General features: G+C 40.6%; 1 protein-coding gene across 3 annotated transcripts; it reads left to right on the top strand.

Annotated features, from left to right (window-relative positions):
• The first annotated feature begins 295 nt into the window (after nucleotides 1–295).
• Nucleotides 296–19,293, top strand: IFNAR2 (interferon alpha and beta receptor subunit 2). 3 transcript variants are annotated; one of them, XM_052794800.1, is made up of 10 exons: nucleotides 296–411; nucleotides 1,719–2,050; nucleotides 3,597–3,693; nucleotides 7,123–7,164; nucleotides 7,488–7,617; nucleotides 7,809–7,972; nucleotides 10,805–10,977; nucleotides 12,483–12,645; nucleotides 13,091–13,209; nucleotides 17,889–19,293. In XM_052794800.1, exons 3-10 carry the CDS (start codon nucleotides 3,651–3,653, stop codon nucleotides 18,570–18,572), a joined length of 1,518 nt encoding a protein of 505 aa, XP_052650760.1. In that variant the 5' UTR covers nucleotides 296–411; nucleotides 1,719–2,050; nucleotides 3,597–3,650; the 3' UTR covers nucleotides 18,573–19,293. The 3 variants fall into 3 exon arrangements, with proteins under 3 accessions (XP_052650760.1, XP_052650761.1, XP_052650762.1); XM_052794802.1 differs by lacking the exons at nucleotides 296–411; nucleotides 1,719–2,050; nucleotides 3,597–3,693 and having other exon boundaries at nucleotides 7,146–7,164; nucleotides 7,562–7,617; XM_052794801.1 differs by lacking the exons at nucleotides 296–411; nucleotides 1,719–2,050; nucleotides 3,597–3,693; nucleotides 7,488–7,617 and having other exon boundaries at nucleotides 7,131–7,164.
• Nucleotides 19,294–20,183: the final 890 nt, after the last annotated feature.

Below are 20,183 nucleotides of genomic sequence, written 5' to 3'. Positions count from 1 at the left end.
TCACGACAAGCACCAAAGACCGCGGCGGGTAAAAGAAAGCGAAACAAAAGCAGAAACCGCTTTCCGCCAGTGTGGGGAGGGAAACTGTGCTTCGCTCGCCAGGGGAGCCTCCGGCCACCGGCGAGGCGCAGACCCCGCTCCGGACGAACCGGCACCCTTCGGCCGCGGCCCAGCGGCCCTGACAGACATCGCCCCACACCGTGGGCTCCCTTCCCCCACCCCCCGCCACCCCCGGCATCGGGCCGGCGGCGGGGGCGGGGCCAGCCGCGCGCCCTGCGCCGCAGCGCCCCCGCCGCCATTTCCCGTCCGGCGCCCGTGGCCGCGCCTCTCCCTCGGCCTGGCAGGGCTGCCGTGGGGAGCCGGCGCGGAGCGGAGCGGAGCCGAGCCCGCAGGGATGCCGCCTGCTGCCAGGTACGGCCGGGAAGGCGGTGGCGTGTGTCCTCTTTCCCTTAGTGGGTGGCCGCCCGTCTGTGGTGTGGGCGTTGGAAGCGTTCCGTTAGAGCGGCCGGAGCGAGGTCTGGGGCAGCCCCTCACCGCCCCAGGGCCCGGGCCGACCGCGGTCGGCGGAGCGTCGCGGGGCGCTCCCCCTTCTTCCTCGGCGGGGGGAGGTGTCCGTGGGCTCTAGGCCTGGCTTCCTGAGCTGCGGTCGGCTGCGGGTATTTCCTGGAAAGGTCTCTGGTTTCTGTTAGGGCTTCGCTGGGCGCCTTGTGGAGGTCGCTGTTGGCCGAAATCCGTGTCCCCGCAGCACCTTTTGGCGTAATACCAGCCGGATAGCACGTAGAAACAGCGGGTTATTGGGAATCTTTCTGCGGCAGTGTCACTGAATGCAAAATTGACCGCAGCGGTAGCCTGCGAGGTGCGGTGTAGCAGGTTTTGATGCAGGTAGTCGTGTAGCTCGAGGCTAGAAATTTGTAAGGAAAAACAGGCAACGGTAGAGTCTGACCGAGCCCGTTGTCGCAAGTGCGGTTCCATTGTCCCCCCTGCCGCGCTTGGGCGGCACGGGGTGGCCGAGGAGTGTGTGGGGATGTTTTAATGCTGCATGTCCCACTCTGGTTCCTCCAGGGGCATGTCTGGCTCACCAGGAGCACACCTGGCAGTGTATGGAAAATGGACTTCTGGTTAGTGCATTTGGATTATTAAGGTTATACGATTTCAGTATCCTTAGAAGCGACTTATCCGAAGTCCCCCAGCAAAGCCAGGAATAGAGAGTGGGCATAACATTGCAACCCACAGCGCGGTTCCCTGGTTCACATGGTTTCAGTAGTAAAGTTGATCCATACATTGTATTACCTGTGTAGGTTTAGAACATTCCTCTGCTGACTTCTCTGCCTGAAACATCTCCTGTGGTCTCTGTCCCTCTCTCTGTCTCTCTCTCAATATTCTGATAAGTAGATTTCTATAAATAAATACACCACCTGCTTGTTTCAAAGAATATAGGGTGTGTTTTCTGCTTTGCTGATGTGGAGCTTTTTAGAAGTACCATCCAGTGACTTTCAAAACTTCAAAGCTTGCTTTTTTTCTGACTGGAAGCAAATACAAAACAACCCAGCCTGAACTCCAGTTAAAAATGAGGTGCCACTGAAGATGACGTGGAAGTGTGAAGCTGAGTTTTGAAAGCGCTGGGGGCTTCAGGCAGCTCTCAGGGGAGTTAGAGAGAGCCCGGGCTGATGAGGTGAGTGGGGGCTGGACTCACTAGTATTTCCATGGCTTCTCTCCAGGGATTGCTGAAGCTCTGAAGAGGAGGAGTAACAAAAGCTAATCAGAGTTCTGACAGAAATGGTTTTTCCCTGGAATTTCCCCTGGAATTTCACTGGCATTGATAGATCTGCAGAGGACATCCAGATTTAGACAACTGTGCAAACTCGGGGATAAACCTGTTTTGTCACATTTTTCTTACATATTCTAAGGTGCTAAACATATAACTTGGCTTTGAATATGCATCATGTAAGATACGTGTGTTGTTCAGCATACAGAGCCATACACGAGTCACTTCAGATTCCAAGAGTGGGATAGTTGTTATTCGTGACAGCATGTACAGCAGAGATCGAAGGTATGCAAATACATTGATTGCATAATACTATATGTGAAGTGCTTTGAACATGTCTTGTGATTAATTGCAAGGATTAAGATGTAAAGGAAATATTTTCCTAAGTGAATTCAGGATCCTCAAAGTTTTCCCCTTAAGAGAAAACTTTGAACAGCCTGAAAAATCAGATCCTGCAGGTGTAACTGTGTTTAAAATGACCGTGAAGGTAACATCGTTTGACATTAGGTTTCTGTGTGACTTACGAACAAAGCTGGTACCCTTGTTGAAGTAGAAAGATTTTTTTTTTTTCTACTTGTTTAATCTGTAAGCTTGATCTGAATGAGAAAGTCAAATTATTTTACCTTCTGTCACATTCACTAGTGGCAAAACTAAATGGACTTGATAGATATGTGTGACTTAATCGCTTTCTAGTTTGTTGATATCAATGATAAATAAACTTAAAGATTTTGTAGGTAGTAAATGTTACTTTCTCACACATCGTTTTTAATTTTGATTGAAAAGAGGAAGACTGATACTTTATTTCTCCTAAATATTCCTCATGCTTGAATGAGTTAATAAAATGAACCAAACTGAAATGAAAAGAACGTTCGCTTTGTCTGTGGAGTTATGATTATCAGTTGCACAGCTACAGGTTCTTAACATTTATCCAGTGACTTCCTATAGTCATGCTAAAAGTTTGAGCAGAGGAAGATTGACATCTCAGATAAGGGTTTTTTTAATTCACCTGATTTAACGTACTGTGTTAAGTTTAACCATAGCATGCTTTGTCATGATTTTAAATTTTGAGCTGTTTGTTTTGCAGAAAAAATAATTTAAGTTGTATTTTAAAACCATTTTAAATTAAAACCCAATTTATTTGTATTAAACTTGAGGAGAAGATTCTTTGAAAATAGTTATACCCTTGCAAGGCCATCTATAGATTCACAGTTGTTCCTTAGTACTTTGCCTGTAATTCAAAACCAGATCCTGCGAATATTAATGCTCTGAGGATAATAAATAGAGTAAAATAATAACGTTGAGGAGATGGAATATTTTAATAGTTCTTATGTATTAAAAAATTGTAACATAAACTTCATAACTTCCTTATAATTAATAATTTTTTTTTTTTCCGAACATCCATCTTGATCTACTGTCTTTCTGGAAACATTTTTTACAACAGTGATGAGTTCCTGTAATATTTCAAATAAAGCCAAGCAGTGTTTATTTTCATTGTATTTAATAAGTTGGAGTAAGTGGCATAGAATTTTCAGATGCTATCTTCATGCAAAATTAATACAAATAATCATACAATGTTTTCTGTATTTATTTGAAACGGTAATAGCTCTTTCCACTTGAAAAAAGGAAAGTGCTATTGTCATAAAATTGCCTGTTTAATCCGAGGATCCTTGCCCACCTGCCCTCCCCCCCCAGCAGTAACTGTTTCAGTACCACTGCCTCCCCCCAAACATTGAAGAGGTTAAAATAACTCTTTGTACATAGAAATTGTTTTGCTTGAAAGTAATTTACTAAGATGATTTGCTGAATGTGATTGTTTTTAATGTATTTACAGGTACAGAAGCAAAATGTTTATTTCACAGTCAGTAGGTTACATTTCTTAATCACTATGGAAACACCGATGGGTGGGCCAGTGCATTTTTGTCAACTTGGTAAGTTGCCTGTAGCTTTATATTGTAAGACAAGTAGTACTGCTAATTTTTCACTAACACTCCTCCTGAGTTACTGAAGTAAAATACCATCATCTTATTACAGACCTCTCCCTGGAATAATTCACAGAATCAAGAATCTAGTGTATTACATTCTACATACTCCATTCTATACATAAACCAGGATTTTCCCATAAGAAAGAAATGCTTTGGAACAGCATACTGCATTCTGCGTCTCTAAATGTCCAGTGAACTCTTAGCTGGATGTGTTGTTTTTCATTTCTTATTCTAATTTTTTTCAGGACTCCTTAGTTTCTGGATTAGCAGGCACAACAAACATAGTTTGTTGGCTGAGCTGTAGGTGTAGTGAGAAACTGTTTAGATAGGATCATTTAAGTCTGTAAAAAGGATAAGATGGTAAAGAAGATTCCCCATTCAGTTTACAGACCATCTTTATTTCTCCAGTCTTAATTTTCCTAGTTACTTGGTCTAAGATATTTTTTTTCTTGTCTGTGTCACTTACGTAAGTGCAACAAACAAAATTTTGCAACTCTCCAACTATCTTCGCTAAACATGTTTGTTGAAACAAAGTTCTGAGGCAGTTTGAACTCTAGATGAATGGAATTTGATTTTGATAGGGGAGAGGAATTTAAAAATCACAAATATGGACAGAATAGAAAAACATTTATGTCAACAGGAAATATATCAGCAAGACAGCTGACAGATGTGAGGTGGCTGGCATAAGAGAGAATGGCAAAAGACTGTTTGCATCTCCTAATCCGAAGGTCTGGCTCCAAGGAAGTGTGTTGTTACTAGAGTGTGCACTGACACTATCTGTTTCTATAATGGGGATAGCCTTAATGTGCTAAAGGCTGTGTGCCTTTCAGAGAAGGGAGAATTCCTGCCACAAATTATTACAAATCTGAGCTTGTGTTCAGGTAAAGAATAATAACTTTTAAAGTATTGCTTTGTTATACCTACTGGATGTTTTTTCCAGATAGGTGATCTGTTACTACATGGCAAGAGATCAGTTGTTGTACTTCTAACTGCACTTCTCTAAGAGGATGTTGATTATTCAGTAATAACGTAGAAGAACAAGTGCAAAAGGAGGACATACAAGAGAGGATGTCTGTGGTTTGAATGGCAGAATGAAGCTTGAGAGAGATGAGTTTTCTGTCTTGTGAAAATATAAATTTGCTCCATGTGCAGCTCGAGTGAACTGCTTAATCTCTTTGCATCTAATTTCAGAAGGGATGCTGGGAGCATAGTTGTTTGTGATACAGACATCCAAAGAGCCAGATTTATAAGAGATGCTTGGTTAACTATCTGTCCCAAATGATTTCAACAACCTTAGGTGCCCAAGTGTATTTGTGTGTGCTTCTGTGTACGCCCACTGCTGATTAAAGGGCAATTTTTAAAGCACTTCTCTGCAGCCATAGATTCTGTGCAGATATCTCTTTAATTGAGTAGCAGTTTTTTCCTTTCCTCTTCCAGTACTCTCTGCAAAAGTAGACAAGGATCATAAAATAACTGCATTAATCCATTAGGAAATTCTCCCAGTGTGTCTGGGATGGGACAGTTCCCACTGACCCACCACTATTCTGAATCCCCTCTACTTTACCAGGAACATGTTTTCTGGTACTGTGTTTCACATAGTTGGGGGTTGGACCAGATGACCTCTGGAGGTCCCTTCCAATGTCAACCATTCTGTGATAGTACTGTCCTATCAATTATTTGTAGATCTCCATAAAGATTGTTTTAATGTTTTATGAGGCATGTCCCAGATTTCTTTTCTCTTTTCACAGTCATTCTTACTGTGGCACATCTTGTTGACACATCAGGTAGTTCTGTTATAATTTGTCATAGTGTGGCACCTGAGAACCTCAGTTGTGGACCAGAGTGCTACTGCATTAGTTGCTGTACAAATGTAAAGTCAAAGACATTCCTCATGCTATAGAAGTTACCATTCTAAGTGAGATGAGAATAAAAAAACATGTTAAGGCAGTATTAATCAGCACAGTTCAACAGAGGTAGCAGGGCAGTGGTGTTTTGGGTATTGTCATATTTTTGGGTAGAGGGTTTAGGTGTCAAGCCTATTATTTTTATATTTGTTGCACTCAGAAAGTGGAAGGGAGCTAAAGGATCTTGAGAAAAAAATTAGAAGGGTCAGAACAATAATTTCAAGAATGTCTTGAAGCACCATGCTGGAAAGATGCACATGATGCAACACTGACTTGGTCAAGGAAAAGGATTCTGAATAGAGTGAGAATCTGGATGAACAGTCACTTACGGAGGTTATACAAGAAGATGTGGGGACCTCTAGAATGTCAGAATCTGCAAGAAGGCTGGGTTCAAGAGATAACTTGGACATTCAGCCTGACTGACAGGGTGTGACAAATATAAACTTCTTGTCCTCATTTTAAAGGCGTTTTGTGACCTATCCTCCTACTGAGTCCCATACTCAGTTGGCCAAAGAAGTTATTAGTTTAATTTCAAACAAGCATGCTTTTTCTCATGCTTTAGACGAACTCCATGGAAATATCTGCAAAGTGACTTCATTATTTTCCCTAAAACTTTTCTCCATGAACTCACTTTTGTCTTGACACCTAAACCCTCTACCCAAAAATATGACAATACCCAAAACACTGCTGGCCTGCTACCTCTGTTGAACTGACAGGCTGAATGTGGCCTTAACCATGCCTTGTGACAGGAGAAGTGTTGCAGCATCTGTTGGTGGTTTTTTTTCTTTTCTTTTGCAGGCAGAGAATAGAATGTTGCAGAGTTAAACACCCACAGGAAAATGTTACAGAAACAGGACACAAAATAGAGAGCGAGTTACAAAATAGAGCCTGAACTAGGGAGTTACAGGAGTTAGCTGGCTGAAGACAGTGAGTAATATACCAAAGCTGTTAAACAACAGTCTCGAGGACTCCCGGCATAGCGAAGAAGGACATCTGTGAAGCTGATTCAATAATGTTCTTCAAGCAGTAATAGTATCTTTTCCCAGACCGGTTTTAAGATTCTTGTCATGACTTAAAGAGGTATTTAATAGACAGTGAGCTACCTGAAATATAGTCAGAATCCTCTAAGACAATATTTGATAGGAACATCTTAAGTACATTTATTCACACTGAGTCTTGACCCTCATCTGGCAGGGATCAGCATAAGCCTGAACCACAGTGTAGTTATTGAAGAGCTAGCTCCTAGGAGCTGTGAATTAATGACAGAGGTTGGAAGGGGACATCCCATACTCTGAGGAAGGAGGGAAGGGTAGAGGAAAGTAGTAGGAAGATGATGTGAAAGAAAGAAACAGTTCCACTGAGGGAATACTGAGTATCATCTCTATTGTTGCAAATTAATATTGCCAATAGTAAGCTAATAATCGGATATTGTAGACATACAAATATATTAATACATAGTTTCATTTTCCAGTGTACATCAGCATTCTGTCTACAGCTTGTTGCAGCTTGCCTGGTAAGAGTTTTTATTGTTTTTCAAATGCTTTTCCTAACACAGTTCAAAAAACTTGCCATGTTCTCACCAAGCATCATTTTAAAACTTCATGCTTTTTGAAGAAAGAACTTAATAGAAATATAATACAGGAGGACAGTCCTTTGCATTGTTGTTTCTATTGTGCTGAACTCTGTTTTATGGTTGCTTTGTTTGGGGGCAAATATTGGGCTGCTCTAATTGGGTTTATTTATTAGAATTGCTGCAATCTCACATTTGTTTGCCATTCATACTGGTGGGTTGTTTGTTTCTGTTTGTTTTTTGTTTTGTTTTTTTTCCCTTTCTAGAAAGGTTTCTGGGAGGGCCACCTCACAACCTACAAATGCAATCTTGCAATTTTCAGCACATTTTGTCCTGGCAGGCAAAAAGCGATCCAACTGTGCCAACATACTATCGTGTGCTGTACACTGACCGCAGGCAAGTCTTATTTTATAAGACACAAATTTTACTTTTAATGTTTATTGATTCAAAATACTAAGGCTGGCATTTTCTTGTTTGTCTGTTTTTCTACTCAGAAATGCTTTCCCCCTCTCCCCTGCCATGCTTTCTTGTATCAGATAATCCAGACAGATTATTTTGATCTTTTTTTAACTTGTTTTGATTTACAGGAACTGGAAGACTGCTAAACAATGTTCAGATATTACACAGCTCTCCTGTAATCTGACAGATGATTTTAAAGATATTTTCGCTTACTATTCTGTATTGGTTCAGAGCTTCACAGGAACTGAAGTGTTAAATTCTTCTGTACTTCATTTTATGCCACTTAGTGACAGTAAGTTCTCTGTCTGCATTTGCTCATTTTAGTAGTTTTTATTCGTAGCTGATGTATAAATGCTATTCTGCTAGCTTTACAGTAAGACGCTCCAAACTAACTTGGTCGGCAGCTTATTCCTTTATCTAAGAGAATATGAATTTGTATATAATGTATCACGTCAGTTACAAGACACAGAATACATAGATAGCTTTCTAAAATTAGTGGCTACAGCAGTTCTGATAAATGGACGAGGCTCTGGTTTTGAAGTAAAATATATACATAAATATAGAGGAAATAGCATCGTGTCAAGCATTGACAAGCACAAAGAAAAAATCTCTAAGTGCATAAGGTAGATAACTTTTAAAAAAAAAAACAACACTGGTTTTGTGTCTTCAGGTAGTCAATGTTAAGAGTTAAAGAAATACCATGTCTGCAGTAGGTGTAGGGGAAGAGATTTACTTGTTTGTTCATCAGCCTTCTCTTTTCCCTTTCCTTGCTGAAAGAAGATGCTTATTAGCTGTGACATCTTCTAAGGCTAGAGGTGGCTTCCCCCTTAGTTGTACTTAGTATTCAGTTTTGAAGTAACAGAGATTGAGGAACAATTGGAGGACTACAGAGGAGAAGTAGGTCATGTTACCTCTGAATTCAGCACAGAGGTAGCCGCTGCTGTGTGCACTTATAGTCTCAGAAATGATGAGAAATTGGAGGGGATGGGGGGAATAACTGCAAGGATAACTGAAGGATTTGTTAGCATCCCTTTGAGGTGGAGGCCTTCAGTCTTTCAGCCGTTAGTTTAATAAAGAGAAGGATCAGAAGGTATGTTGACCACTAGTTAATATGATGGCAGGCTTCTTCAGTCTTGTAAACAAAACATAACAGGATGCCCTGACTGGAAGCTGAAGCTAGATAAATTTTAGCTAGGAACAAGAGACATATTTTGAATTGACCACTGGAACAAACTGCCAGGTGCTCTGATTGATTGTCCATCACTGGCAACTTGTAAATTGAAATTGGATGTTTTGCTATTAGTTCTCTAGTTCAAACCAAAGCAATTGAGTGAAGTCATGTTTTCCAGGGCACAAGACTTAGATGAACCCTGTAGTCTTTTCTTGTTTTACAGTGCCTGAATGGGAAAGAATCAATATTCTGAGATATTTCTGTACTGGGTGAGGTTGATATGTACCTTCAAATACCTATGGTGGAATCTCACTCCTGTTGACAGATGGATTTGAGCAAAGACAGAAAGGCTTCATAACAAAGAGCCAGGAGAACAACCACATTTAACTGTAACCAGATTTAAGCTAATGTTTGTAACTTAAAAGATGAGAAAGGAGTAAGCGTGCAACCATTTGACTAGGACATGCTTTTTGAGGTGCTGGAGCGTGTCCAGAGAAGGGCAATCAAGCTGGTGAGGGGCCTGGAGCACAAGTCTTATGAGGAGCGGCTGAGGGAACTGGCGTTGTTTAGTCTGGAGAAAAGGAGGCTGAGGGGAGACCTTATCACTCTCTACAGCTACCTAAAAGGAGGTTGTAGTGAGGTGGGTGCTGGTCTCTTCTGTCAGGTGGCTGGTGATAGGATGAGAGGAAATGGCCTCAAGTTGCAGCAGGGGAGGTTTAGATTGGATATTAGGAAAAATTTCTTTACTGAGAGGGTTGTCAAGCATTGGAACAGGCTGCCCAGGGAAGTGGTTGAGTCACTATCCCCAGAGGTATTAAAAAAGCATGTAGACAAGGCACTTCAGGACATGGTTTAGTGGGCATGGTTGACGGTTGGACTCGGTGATCTTAAAGGGCTTTTCCAACCTGAATGGTTCTATGATTCTATGCTTTCTTGTTTGAGAGTAGATGAAAGCTCACATTTGTTCTAAGCATTAAACTTTTTCTTTTGCTTTCTACCCTATTTCAGGAATAGAAGTAGTCAGCAAATGTATATTGCTCTTTTGAATTTTGCAGAGGTTGGCAAACCAGTCTCCACCTTGATCATAATGTACATGCTTCTGGAAGAGACAAAAGTGAAATGCAAACTCTAAATTTTCGTGTTGGTTTTTTTTCCCGCACAATGCACTATGCAGAAATGGAGGATTATGAAGATAGTTTGGTCTCACACCATTTTCCAACATTCCTACTTCTTTCCTGTGTTGGAGGAAAGAATATCTTGGGCTTGATTCACTACGGAAGTTCCTCTGATCTTGATGGATATGTGGTTTTGGAGAGAGGAGACAATTAGTGTGCATGGCTCTTCAAACACATACGTGTTCTGAGGACCTGAACTGGAGAGATTACTTTGAACTCAATGGAAGTCTCACAGAAGTGTAACAGTGTTTTGCTAGGTCCTCTGTCCTACTGTCACTAGAGTTTCTAGTCTTTGGAGCTCAGCTGTCAAGTCTAAACTTGACAGTCTATAGCTTTCCTTGCAACCAGTATGAATATATGCAGGGCTACACACCACTGAATTTCTACAAAAATTCCTTCCAGAGAGTGACTAGAAGATGAAGATGAGCAAGAAAGTAATCAGCTTTTCCTATACATTAACCTCAGCTTTCCTTTCAAATAGATAAAAAGCTCACATCTCCGTGGAGCTGAAGCAAAGCCTTTGTCACCTTCCTACTTCTTCGCTCCCCTCCACTGGTTTCTGTTTTTAAAATCTAGTCATGGGGGAAAAGATAATTTGACCTTTTAAGTCAACTTAAAGTGGAACTTAAATATTGCAAGGCCTTGTGGATTTACAAGTGACATACTCTGGAATCTGATTAGTCAGCTATATATCCATCACTGAAATAGAATTGGTACTGAATACGTAGTATATATATTTTTTCCATCATTTTTTCTCTTTCTTTTTTTTTTTCAATAGCGTTCCTAGGACCACCAGAAGTTAATATCAGTTCCTGTCTAAACTGCATAAGTGTTACCATAAAGCTGCCAACCTCTCATGCCAGAAAAAATGAAAAGCTACAGTCTTTAATTGATATATATAAAGAGCTTGATTATGGTATAACACTGAAAACACTTGATGGAGAGCATAAGGTAAAGAACTTTTTGTTTTATTTGTGCTTTAGGGGAGAAATACAGAAAGCATAAAATGGCTCTCATGGTTAGCAGATTCACAGAAGCAAATATGTGAATAGAACATACTTAGAAGAAAACAAAAAGAATGGCCAACATAATCTTAGCTTCCTTTTACTGCAGAGTAGCAGGTGTAGAAGAGGAATACTAGTTGTCCTGTATCTTTGTTTGAAATAAAGCACAGGGCACTGGCTTAGGTGACTATTGTCTGGGAAGACAAGGGAAAGACAGTTTAGCAGAAACTACTAGCAGGTGTATGCACAGCTGATAGGAAAATATGTTGAGAAAGCAGTTCAGTAGTTTTCTGTCAAACTGGAAAAATGTATCCAGTTAGTTTCTGAAACAACCTATTCTGGGTCTGGTACTATTTAATTTTTTTTTTTTTTTATATGCTGAAATAGAGGTAAATAGGCATGATTAGAACTTAAAATGATCATCACAAAATGAAGAATAATCTTAAAATAATAGGAGGTAATTCAATAAGGACCAATGCAAGGCATAACACCTAAGAATAATTGTCTGTGTAGTAAGTAGAGTGGTAACAGCTATATGGGCAGCAGTTTTGCCAGAAGGGATGAGAGCATTCTGTAATATTACAAGCTAAACGAGACTCACATGTTGCTGAGAGATAAAAAAATAATTGTATTTTTACATACTCAGTACTTGTAAAGCCCACCTACCCTGCACCAGTCTGGGGTTCAGAAAAGGCACAGACTGGTTGAGCAGGATCCAAAAAGGAACAGTGAGGACTGTGGGGGATCCTGACACATGACCTGTGAGGAAATGCTGGAATAATAGGGGACTGCTTAGTGTAACCAAGCAGAGAACAGTTAGAGGCCAGAGTCTCTGAGTATGTAAACATTTACTACAGAAAAGGAAGAAATAAACCATTCACTGTGACCAAAAATAGTGAAGTGAAATTGGCAATTGTGCAGACTTTAGGTTAAACACCGAGAGAGACATTAATACCTGGGCTCGCAAAGCACTGGAATAAGTTGCCTAACTAGAGCATGGACTGCCTGTACTGGAAGTTTTGAACAGCAGGTCAGACAGGTACCTGTTGGGAATTTAATCTGTCTAACTCATTCTGCCATGAGTCGCAGAAGAAGAATCACAACTTGCCTGCCATGGATATTTTTCCCCTGATTTCTGAATCAGAATATCACTTGCAGTTTCAAATCTGTAGAATCTATGTGAGGCTACTTCAAGGGGACATATAGTGACCAACAGTTGGAGACAGAAGGCAGATTATCTTTGATAATACAATATTTCACAAACAGGCTTAAGGTAGGCATCTTCAACATCCGCTAGAACTAGAGATGAAGTAGTTGTCTAGGTAAACCCCTGAGTTACTGTGTCAGTTTTTGCAGTCTCACATGCTACTGCATTTCTCTGAAATAGCCTCAGTGGCTGGGGATCTCTTTTTAGGCAAATACCTAACTTTAAAACATTGTCTTTCATGGCAGAGGCCACGTGAGAAAACCACTGAAGAAATTTTTACTACGGTCATTGAAGAATTGTATCCAAATAGAAATTACTGTGTGTCTGTTATGGTCACTGCATCTCTAAACAAACATTCCATCCCATCAGCCTGGAAATGTGTAACTGCAGACTCTGTAGCTCAACAAGGTAACTACTGTGGTGCAGGAATGGATTGTCTGGCTTGATTATGTGCAAGTGTTTTCTTTTTACGTAGGAAGATTTACAAGTCAATTAATCCTAAAAATAATAAGAGAGAAAGTACCTTCTGAGTGATAAACTTTGTGGGAATTTATAAGTGAAATATAAAACCCCATCCACTTTGGGGCTACAAATCTATTCTTAATCCTGTGAGCCATACAAAGCTCCTCTAACTGCATAAATAGTTATCAAAGGTAGTGTAATTTTTTTTTAATTCCTGAATCTAATTTGAGATTTGGTCTTGTTTTGACTTTGGACCAGATGACCTCCAGAGGTCCCTTCTAACCAAAATTATTCTGTGATTCTAAATAGCTGTTCTGAATGTGAAATATGAAATGTGGTCATTGGAAACTTCATTCATGTGTGTTTATTTGTTTGGTCTTTTCATTTGCAGATTATCATACAGTTGGAATTGCAGGTGCTATATGTTTTTCACTGATGGTAGCTGGTGCCCTGAAGTGTATGCATGCAGGAGGTTATATTCTTCAAAAAAAATCACTTCCACGTACCTTGGTATGTAATAATTCTCATATTTAACCTTCCTGGTTGGGAGGAGGAAGTTTACCATCTCAAATTTCTAATCCTGTGCATCAGGTACAAGTTATATAAGTACATATAATGTTTTAATTTGCAGTTTACTTATGTTAAAGATAGTCTATAGGCTGCTAAATCATGTCTGTTCTGTGGAACAAATATTCAGTCTTTTTCAAAACCACTTCTTGCTACTTCTGTGACAAGTTACTAACAGAGATAGAGATGTGATCATCCCACCCTACTCAGCACTTGTCAGGCCGCACCTGGAGTATCATGTCCAGTTCTGGACCCCACAGCGCAAGAAAGATGCGGACAGACTGGAGAGGGTCCAGAGAAGGGGCACAAAGATAAGCAAAGGTCTGGAGAACCTGCGCTGCGAGGAAAGACTGAAGGAGTTAGGTCTTCTCTCCCTGAAGAAGAGAAGGCTCAGGGGGTACCTCATTACAGTATTCCAGTACTTAAAGAGCGGGTACAAACAGGATAGAGGCTCTCAAGACAAGGGGCAATGGGTACAAGTTGCACCATGAGAGGTTTAATCTTGATGCAAGAAAGAGAAATTTTTTACAGTGAGAACAATCAGTCACTGGAACAACCTCCCCAAGGATGTGGTAGAGTCCCCATCACTGGAGGTTTTCAATATATGGTGGGACAGGGTGCTAGATAATCTCATCTAGGCTCTCTCTCTATGAAAGGTTGGACCAGATGGTCTTCAGAGGTACCTTCCAGCCTGGGCTGTTCTGTGATTCTGTGAAGTTAGAAGGGGCAAGCAGCAGTGAAGGGGAGACCACCACCCCCCAAAGTGACTTTAAATGTGCTCTTTATGGTACACAGAAGCAGGCTAGGTACACAGAGCACCCAGTGTAGGACAATTAACCCCTTGCCCTTTGAAAATTACCTTATATGTAAATCCTTCTGGCAGCAAACAAATTTCTTCTACTATCTGAGCCAGGGCAATAACTCCAAAACAAAAAAACCTACTCCAGTTCTTAGGTGAAGTGAATAGGGAGAAGACCTGTTCTCCACCAGGAAGGATGGTCTGAAAGCATTCAGGAGCAATGCGTATCCATTGCTCCTTAGAAAACCATTTTCTGGCACATTTTGCCTCCATTATTTCACCCTGCAGCATTATACTCCTCTCTTAAGAACAAAATCAATTACCCCTGTAATATTTTTCCATTTATTACACCAAAAGTCAGAGTGTTCCGTGAAGATTTGAGGGTAGTTTAGCCAGGTCCCTGGTTGCTGGAGTTTAAAGGCATTTTGCAAGAGTCTACAACTGAAAGCAAATATTTTAAACTTCCCTTCAAGGTCTTTTCTTTATCATGTTTCCATAGGAACGCAAGCTGAAAAGACAGAAGGTAGCTTTAAGACCCAGTTGGGTGTGGGCATATGTCGTGGCTTAACCCAAGCCAGCAACCAAGCACCACACAGCTGCTTGCTCACTCCCCCCACATTGGGATGGGGGAGAGAATCGGAAGGGTAAAAGTGAGAAAACTTGTGGGTTGAGATAAAGACAGTTTAATTGGTAAAGCAACAGCCACGTGTGCAAGCAAAGCAAAACAAGGAATTCATTCACTACTTCCCGTCTGTTGCAGAAACACGAGGCCAACAGCAATATGTTTCTAAAGTCAGTTTTGTTTAATGATATCAAAATGCAATGGTCAAATTGAACAGGAATGCTATGTAGTATTGAGATATAACAGCCAGATTGAACAGGGTTATTAGGTTGTAAACATTGTGACAACCACAACTTATCTACAGGTTCAGGATGTCAGTTGGGAACTATCGCTACGTGAACTGTAACTACATCTAAGCTTAAAATGACTCAGAATGCACATATCACTCACCAATGGGGTGAGGAACTCAACCCCAGAGAGTTTCCTTAGATGACGTCCTGATCTAAGGGGAGAGTCTCCGACTGCAGACCTGCTGCTCCGAGGAAGACTGGCTCCAAGGGGTCTTCTGGCAGGCTCCATTTATACCCTAGGTTGGATCGGGGCTTGTGGTCATCTATGGTCAGGGGTCTAGAGACTTCTCTTAACTGAGGTGTTTCATTGGATGAGGTTTTTCTGGCAGGCTCAGGTAGCTGGGGTATGTGACTTGGTGCACTCTGTGTATGTGACTCCCATGTGGGCTGGGCAGCTAGAACCGCAGCTTCTAGTTTAACTCTTTCCTTTCAGCAGTCAGGAAGTTTTGGTCTTTATTGGGGCAGGTATACCTGCCACCCCATCAGCAGGCAGGTGTTCAGCCATCTCCAGGAAAGCAGGGCTCCATCACATGTAACAGTTACTTGGAGAAGACAAATGCCATCACTCCAAATGTCTTCCCCTTCCTTCTTCTTCCCCTTGTTTTATATGCCGAGTATGATGTCATATGGCATGGAATATCCCTTTGGTCAGTTGGGGTCAGCTGTTCCAGCTGTGTCCCCTCCCAACTTTTTGAGCACCCCCAGCCTGCTCCGTGGTGGGGTGGGGTGAGAAGCAGAAAAGGCCTTGACTCTGTGTAAGCGCTGCTTAGCAATAACTAAACGTCCCTGAATTATTAACGCTGTTTCCAGCACAAATCCAAAATGTAGTCCTATACTAGCTACTCTGAAGAAAATTAACTCTATCCCAGCCAAAACCAGCACAGCATATTGTTTCTGTAGTGATGCATAAAAATGGTCTAGATTTGGGAGTTTTGGTCTCACTATCCCCAAAAGATGGGCCAGTTATTTAGGCACATCTGGAGAAGAAAAGATTCACTGTTCGTGCTCTTAAGACTTCTTTTTTTCTAAAGCTATGCTTCATGGTTATTGTCCACAAAAGGAGTCAAGGACAGCATGTAAGAAGTGCTAAAAGTAAAAGCTCAGCAGCTTGGTAAGAGCAGGATCTGGGTGGTTGTTGGAAATGATCTCACACACAGCAAATAAGAACTTACTCTCAGTTCACATCAACAGGGTGACAAAGGGCAGACCATCAAAGACCTTCGTAGAGATGCGACACTGCTTTGAGGAAGCAGTGTTTAAAGCATGTTGTTTTTCAGGAAACCTGAGTCTGCTTTGTAACATCAACAGTTACAGCTTCTCAGTCGAAGGAAAAATCCTCTTTACTGGAATAAGATATACCTTGCAGGTCCCCAACCTTCCAGTTTCACAGGTATCTCATGCCATAGATGTGCAGATATGTCCCTGCCAGAAAAGTATCTTAGTTATTAGTTCCAGAACTGTTTCTAGCAAGTTCAGGATCACTTCTCTGGGTAGCCTGATGTCTGTCTTCCTTCTCCAGTCTCAGGAATGATTTATTACTGTATTCAGATATAAACAGGCATTAGTGAAAAGGATGCCTGGTAGTAGAACACTTAGTAGGAAAAAAAAAAAAGGATATTTATATGTATGTTATCGCTTCCAGAATCTAGAGCTGGTATAGTATCTTAGAAACTAAATCTTGGACCAGGCTGTCATGATCTACCTGAATATTGGAGTTGGATGAAAACAAAAAAAAGCAAAGGAAAAGAAAAGAAACAACATAGCCCTGAAAGAAAACTTATTTGGTGTTGGGGTAGGGAGGAGGATGGGCAGCTACACAAGGCAAACAGTATCTGCGTCACCACCTAAATGCTAAGGTATTCTCAGTAGTCACATACAGTGATTGGCAAAAAAGCCCATGATTAAGGAAGAGTATTTAAGGAAGAAAGAAGGGCAATGCTAATACATCACTCAAATTGTTCCACTATTTTGAATAAAATAATGTTTCTTTGACTTTTTCTGTGATCAAGTGTCACGTTTTAGTGTTTGAGGAAGCCAGTCCTGAGTCAGCTAATTTTTTATTTTAATAGAACAGATTGAAATGCCACTAAATTTCAAGCAAAAATAACAAGATTTCTGGGACTTGTTCTATCCATCTCTGCTTGCTTGCTTTTTTTTTTTTTTTATAGTCTCTGACTTCTTTTACACTTAGTTCTATGGAGTTTTTCAGCATAAGTATTTTCCATTTTCTACAAACATATCCAGAGTAGATTGGTATCAACTTTCTCGTAAGACTTTTTTCCTCATGTTTCTGTCCTTTGCTATGTCATTACCTTCATATCCCTAAGATTGCTGAACATGACTTTGCCAAATAGTGTCTAAGGTTAATTTTTTTATTGTCAACATTTTCCCCCAATGCTTTGAATATTCAGTAATCCTCAGAAGTGCAGAGTAAAACTGAGAAAATGGGACTTAGGTTGTTATATAGTTTGTTGCTTCAAATGGTACATTTCTAAAGGACATTAAAATTGATCATCCATGTGAGGTTTCTCTTTTGCACGGTAACTGCAAGAGCTGATAGAGAGTTGCAAGACTCACCTCAGGTTTAAGATATATGTCTAAAATGAGCTTTTATTCTTAGAAAGATGTCTTAAAAATTAAATTGAAACATTTCATACCTGATACTGCTTGGCACTAGTGTCATTTCTTTAAGGCTGTCTAAGGCAATGTGCCTTGATTTGTAGTGAAGGCTGTCATATTTACAGGAACGGAGGAGGGAACACTCCTAGATGCCCTGAACTCTGCAGAAAAAGCAAAAAATGTGGCACACAAAGGATCATTTGTTTGACAACCTCATGACTGGGGGTATTTTTTCATATTTTTCTGTGCATGTGTGCAAATTTGGCTGATTTTTTTCACTTTGCTCTCTTAGGTATTCATTAGGACGTTAGCCTATTCACCTTGGACATTTGAATCTGAAGAAATAGCCTCTGTAGAGATCATTTACAAAGAGGTTAAAAAAAAGGCAAATGAATCCATTGGTGGCATCAGTGATGAAGATGACAGCGATGACAGTGACAGCGGTGCCATAAGTAACCATGACTATACAAGGCGTGGTATCATAAGTAGAGTACCTCATTCCTCTGACACAACAAATGTATTTGTGCCGTACTCTACAAATAGTACATGTGACAACAGCAGCAGCCAGGCAAGTGAAAATCCAGACGCTGACCCAGAAGATTTTGAAGAGCATGAGATGGACATTGAAGAAGACAACACAAGTAGTGAGTTACTTAATCCTTTCTCTGAGGTAAATTGTAACTATTCTTCTAGACAAAGGAACAGTGCTTGCTTTACCATTAACTTGAAAACTGTGCTGTTGGGAACCTCTGAAGAGAATGTGGATAGTTCTGTAGCTCTTCTTTCATCCCAAGAAGGTCCAGTTGACTGGCAATGTACTTGTGATTTTGAAGCAAAACTGGATAACACAGAAAGTGTGCAGAAACCACACTGTCCTAGCAGCTCTCGTGAATGGCAAAATTCCTCCCGTTCTTCTGATGAAAGTGACTCATCAGATTCAGATATGGACCAAAAAACTGAATACATAAGAAGATGAATAAGTGAGAACCACTATTACTTTATAACATATGAATTGATGTTGTCCAACTTTTATTTCTGGACTCAACATACAGATCTTGTCTTATTCTTTTCTTAACATTCTGTGAGTATATGCCTGAACACTGAAAATACACAGCACTCATTTTTAACAAATATTTCTCTGATCTCTCCAGGTTGCTCCAGGTATGATTCAGATTGGATTATCCACAGAGAAACAAAAATGACTGTTCAGATGCAGCAGAAAGAGTAGTTATTTCATTTTGCAGTTTGATAGTGAATTATACCTTTTAGCTGTTATAAAGTAAATATTTTCTCTAACTCAAGTGAGAAGTTAGTTTGCCTTACAAGGAGTTGTAAGTGGCAGGTTGCTCAACCAGACTGCTTTTTTAATTTTCCTTTTTTATTCTTTAGCTCTGTTGATGGATTACTCTGAAACCTGTTTTACTGGATGGATTGCTATATTCAAGTCAGTGGACTGATTTCTATGTTTGTGCAGGGAAAGATGATCAATTGAAATAATGGAGGCAGAGATAAGAATACTCACAAAAGAGTTTTTACTGTGAATCAAGGCATTAAATACACGTCTTTATAATTTTTAATATAATTTTGTGCCATTATTGAATACTGCACTTATTTTTAAAAATATGACATTTAAAAGTTACTGCAGTGTACAATTATATTTTAACATTTGTGCTTCATAAAAAGAAATTTTTTTCATATCCCTGTCTGAATTTTTACTGTGGCTCCTATATGCCTTTGAAAAGCTACATGAGTTAGCCTGCTAAGAATTTACTCCCTGTGGGAACACTTTTAGGTATCACAGCTGAAAAAAACCAACTTTTTTCATCTTGTGTTGATCTGCTTAGGTGCTACTTTTCTGCCCACAGACGGTTTCAGGCTGCCATGGGTGGCAGTCATTCTTTTGGTCAGGAGAGTAATTTCTAAGGTGCTGGAATATATTCTGCTGCTGCACTACTGTTAAGAAATGAGTAGATGTAAGTACCTGACAGTTTGGCTCTTGACAGGCTAATTATTTGCAGATTTGTGCATCCTTAGATGATCCTTAGTGGATGAAACTTCCGCTCACGCTGACCCTCTAAGATGCTGCTGTTTGTACAGTGTAGCTGGTGTGCACCTCTCCACAGTGGCAGAAGCCAGGGGAATCACTCATGCATAAGCAAAGGCAGTGGGACTGTGCCCATCCCAGGGAAAGCCAAACCAGCCCTGTAGCCTCGTTTAACAACAGGAGGTGACAAAGGGGCCAGAAACAAATGTATTAAACCCACACAAAGAACTGGTATTTTCAGTTGGCAACGGTAATAGCTTGAGAAAGAACCCTTTTTACTCTGTGAATAATAAAACTGCTTCCCCCCTTCCCCCAACTTTATGCTGGTTTTGATCAGGGACACTGAATGTCCTGCTGCCTTTGGTGCAGTCAGAAGATAAACCTTTCCTCAGGTAACATTTGTATTGCCTGCAGTGGGAATTTCATTCAAGGTCAAGTTTGATGCTACGCGTCATCTGATGTCTGTCTATGCGTTAGTTATTTATCTACTTTATTCTGACCTCCCGTCTTCCCAGCTGCCAGGCTGTACACTGAAGATGCTCT

Source organism: Harpia harpyja, chromosome 8 (genome assembly GCF_026419915.1).
Source record: "Harpia harpyja isolate bHarHar1 chromosome 8, bHarHar1 primary haplotype, whole genome shotgun sequence".
Lineage (NCBI taxonomy): Eukaryota > Metazoa > Chordata > Aves > Accipitriformes > Accipitridae > Harpia > Harpia harpyja.
This window is presented reverse-complemented; position numbering and strand designations above follow the sequence as displayed.

Bases quoted from the DNA above. Each gene is read 5' to 3' on its own strand.
- IFNAR2 (XM_052794800.1), top strand. From the start codon at position 3,651: ATGGAAACACCGATGGGTGGGCCAGTGCATTTTTGTCAACTTG. The intron at 7,618-7,808 runs GCAAGTCTTATT...TTTGATTTACAG, and splicing joins GTGCTGTACACTGACCGCAG to GAACTGGAAGACTGCTAAAC. The intron at 12,646-13,090 runs GTAACTACTGTG...TTTCATTTGCAG, and splicing joins AGACTCTGTAGCTCAACAAG to ATTATCATACAGTTGGAATT.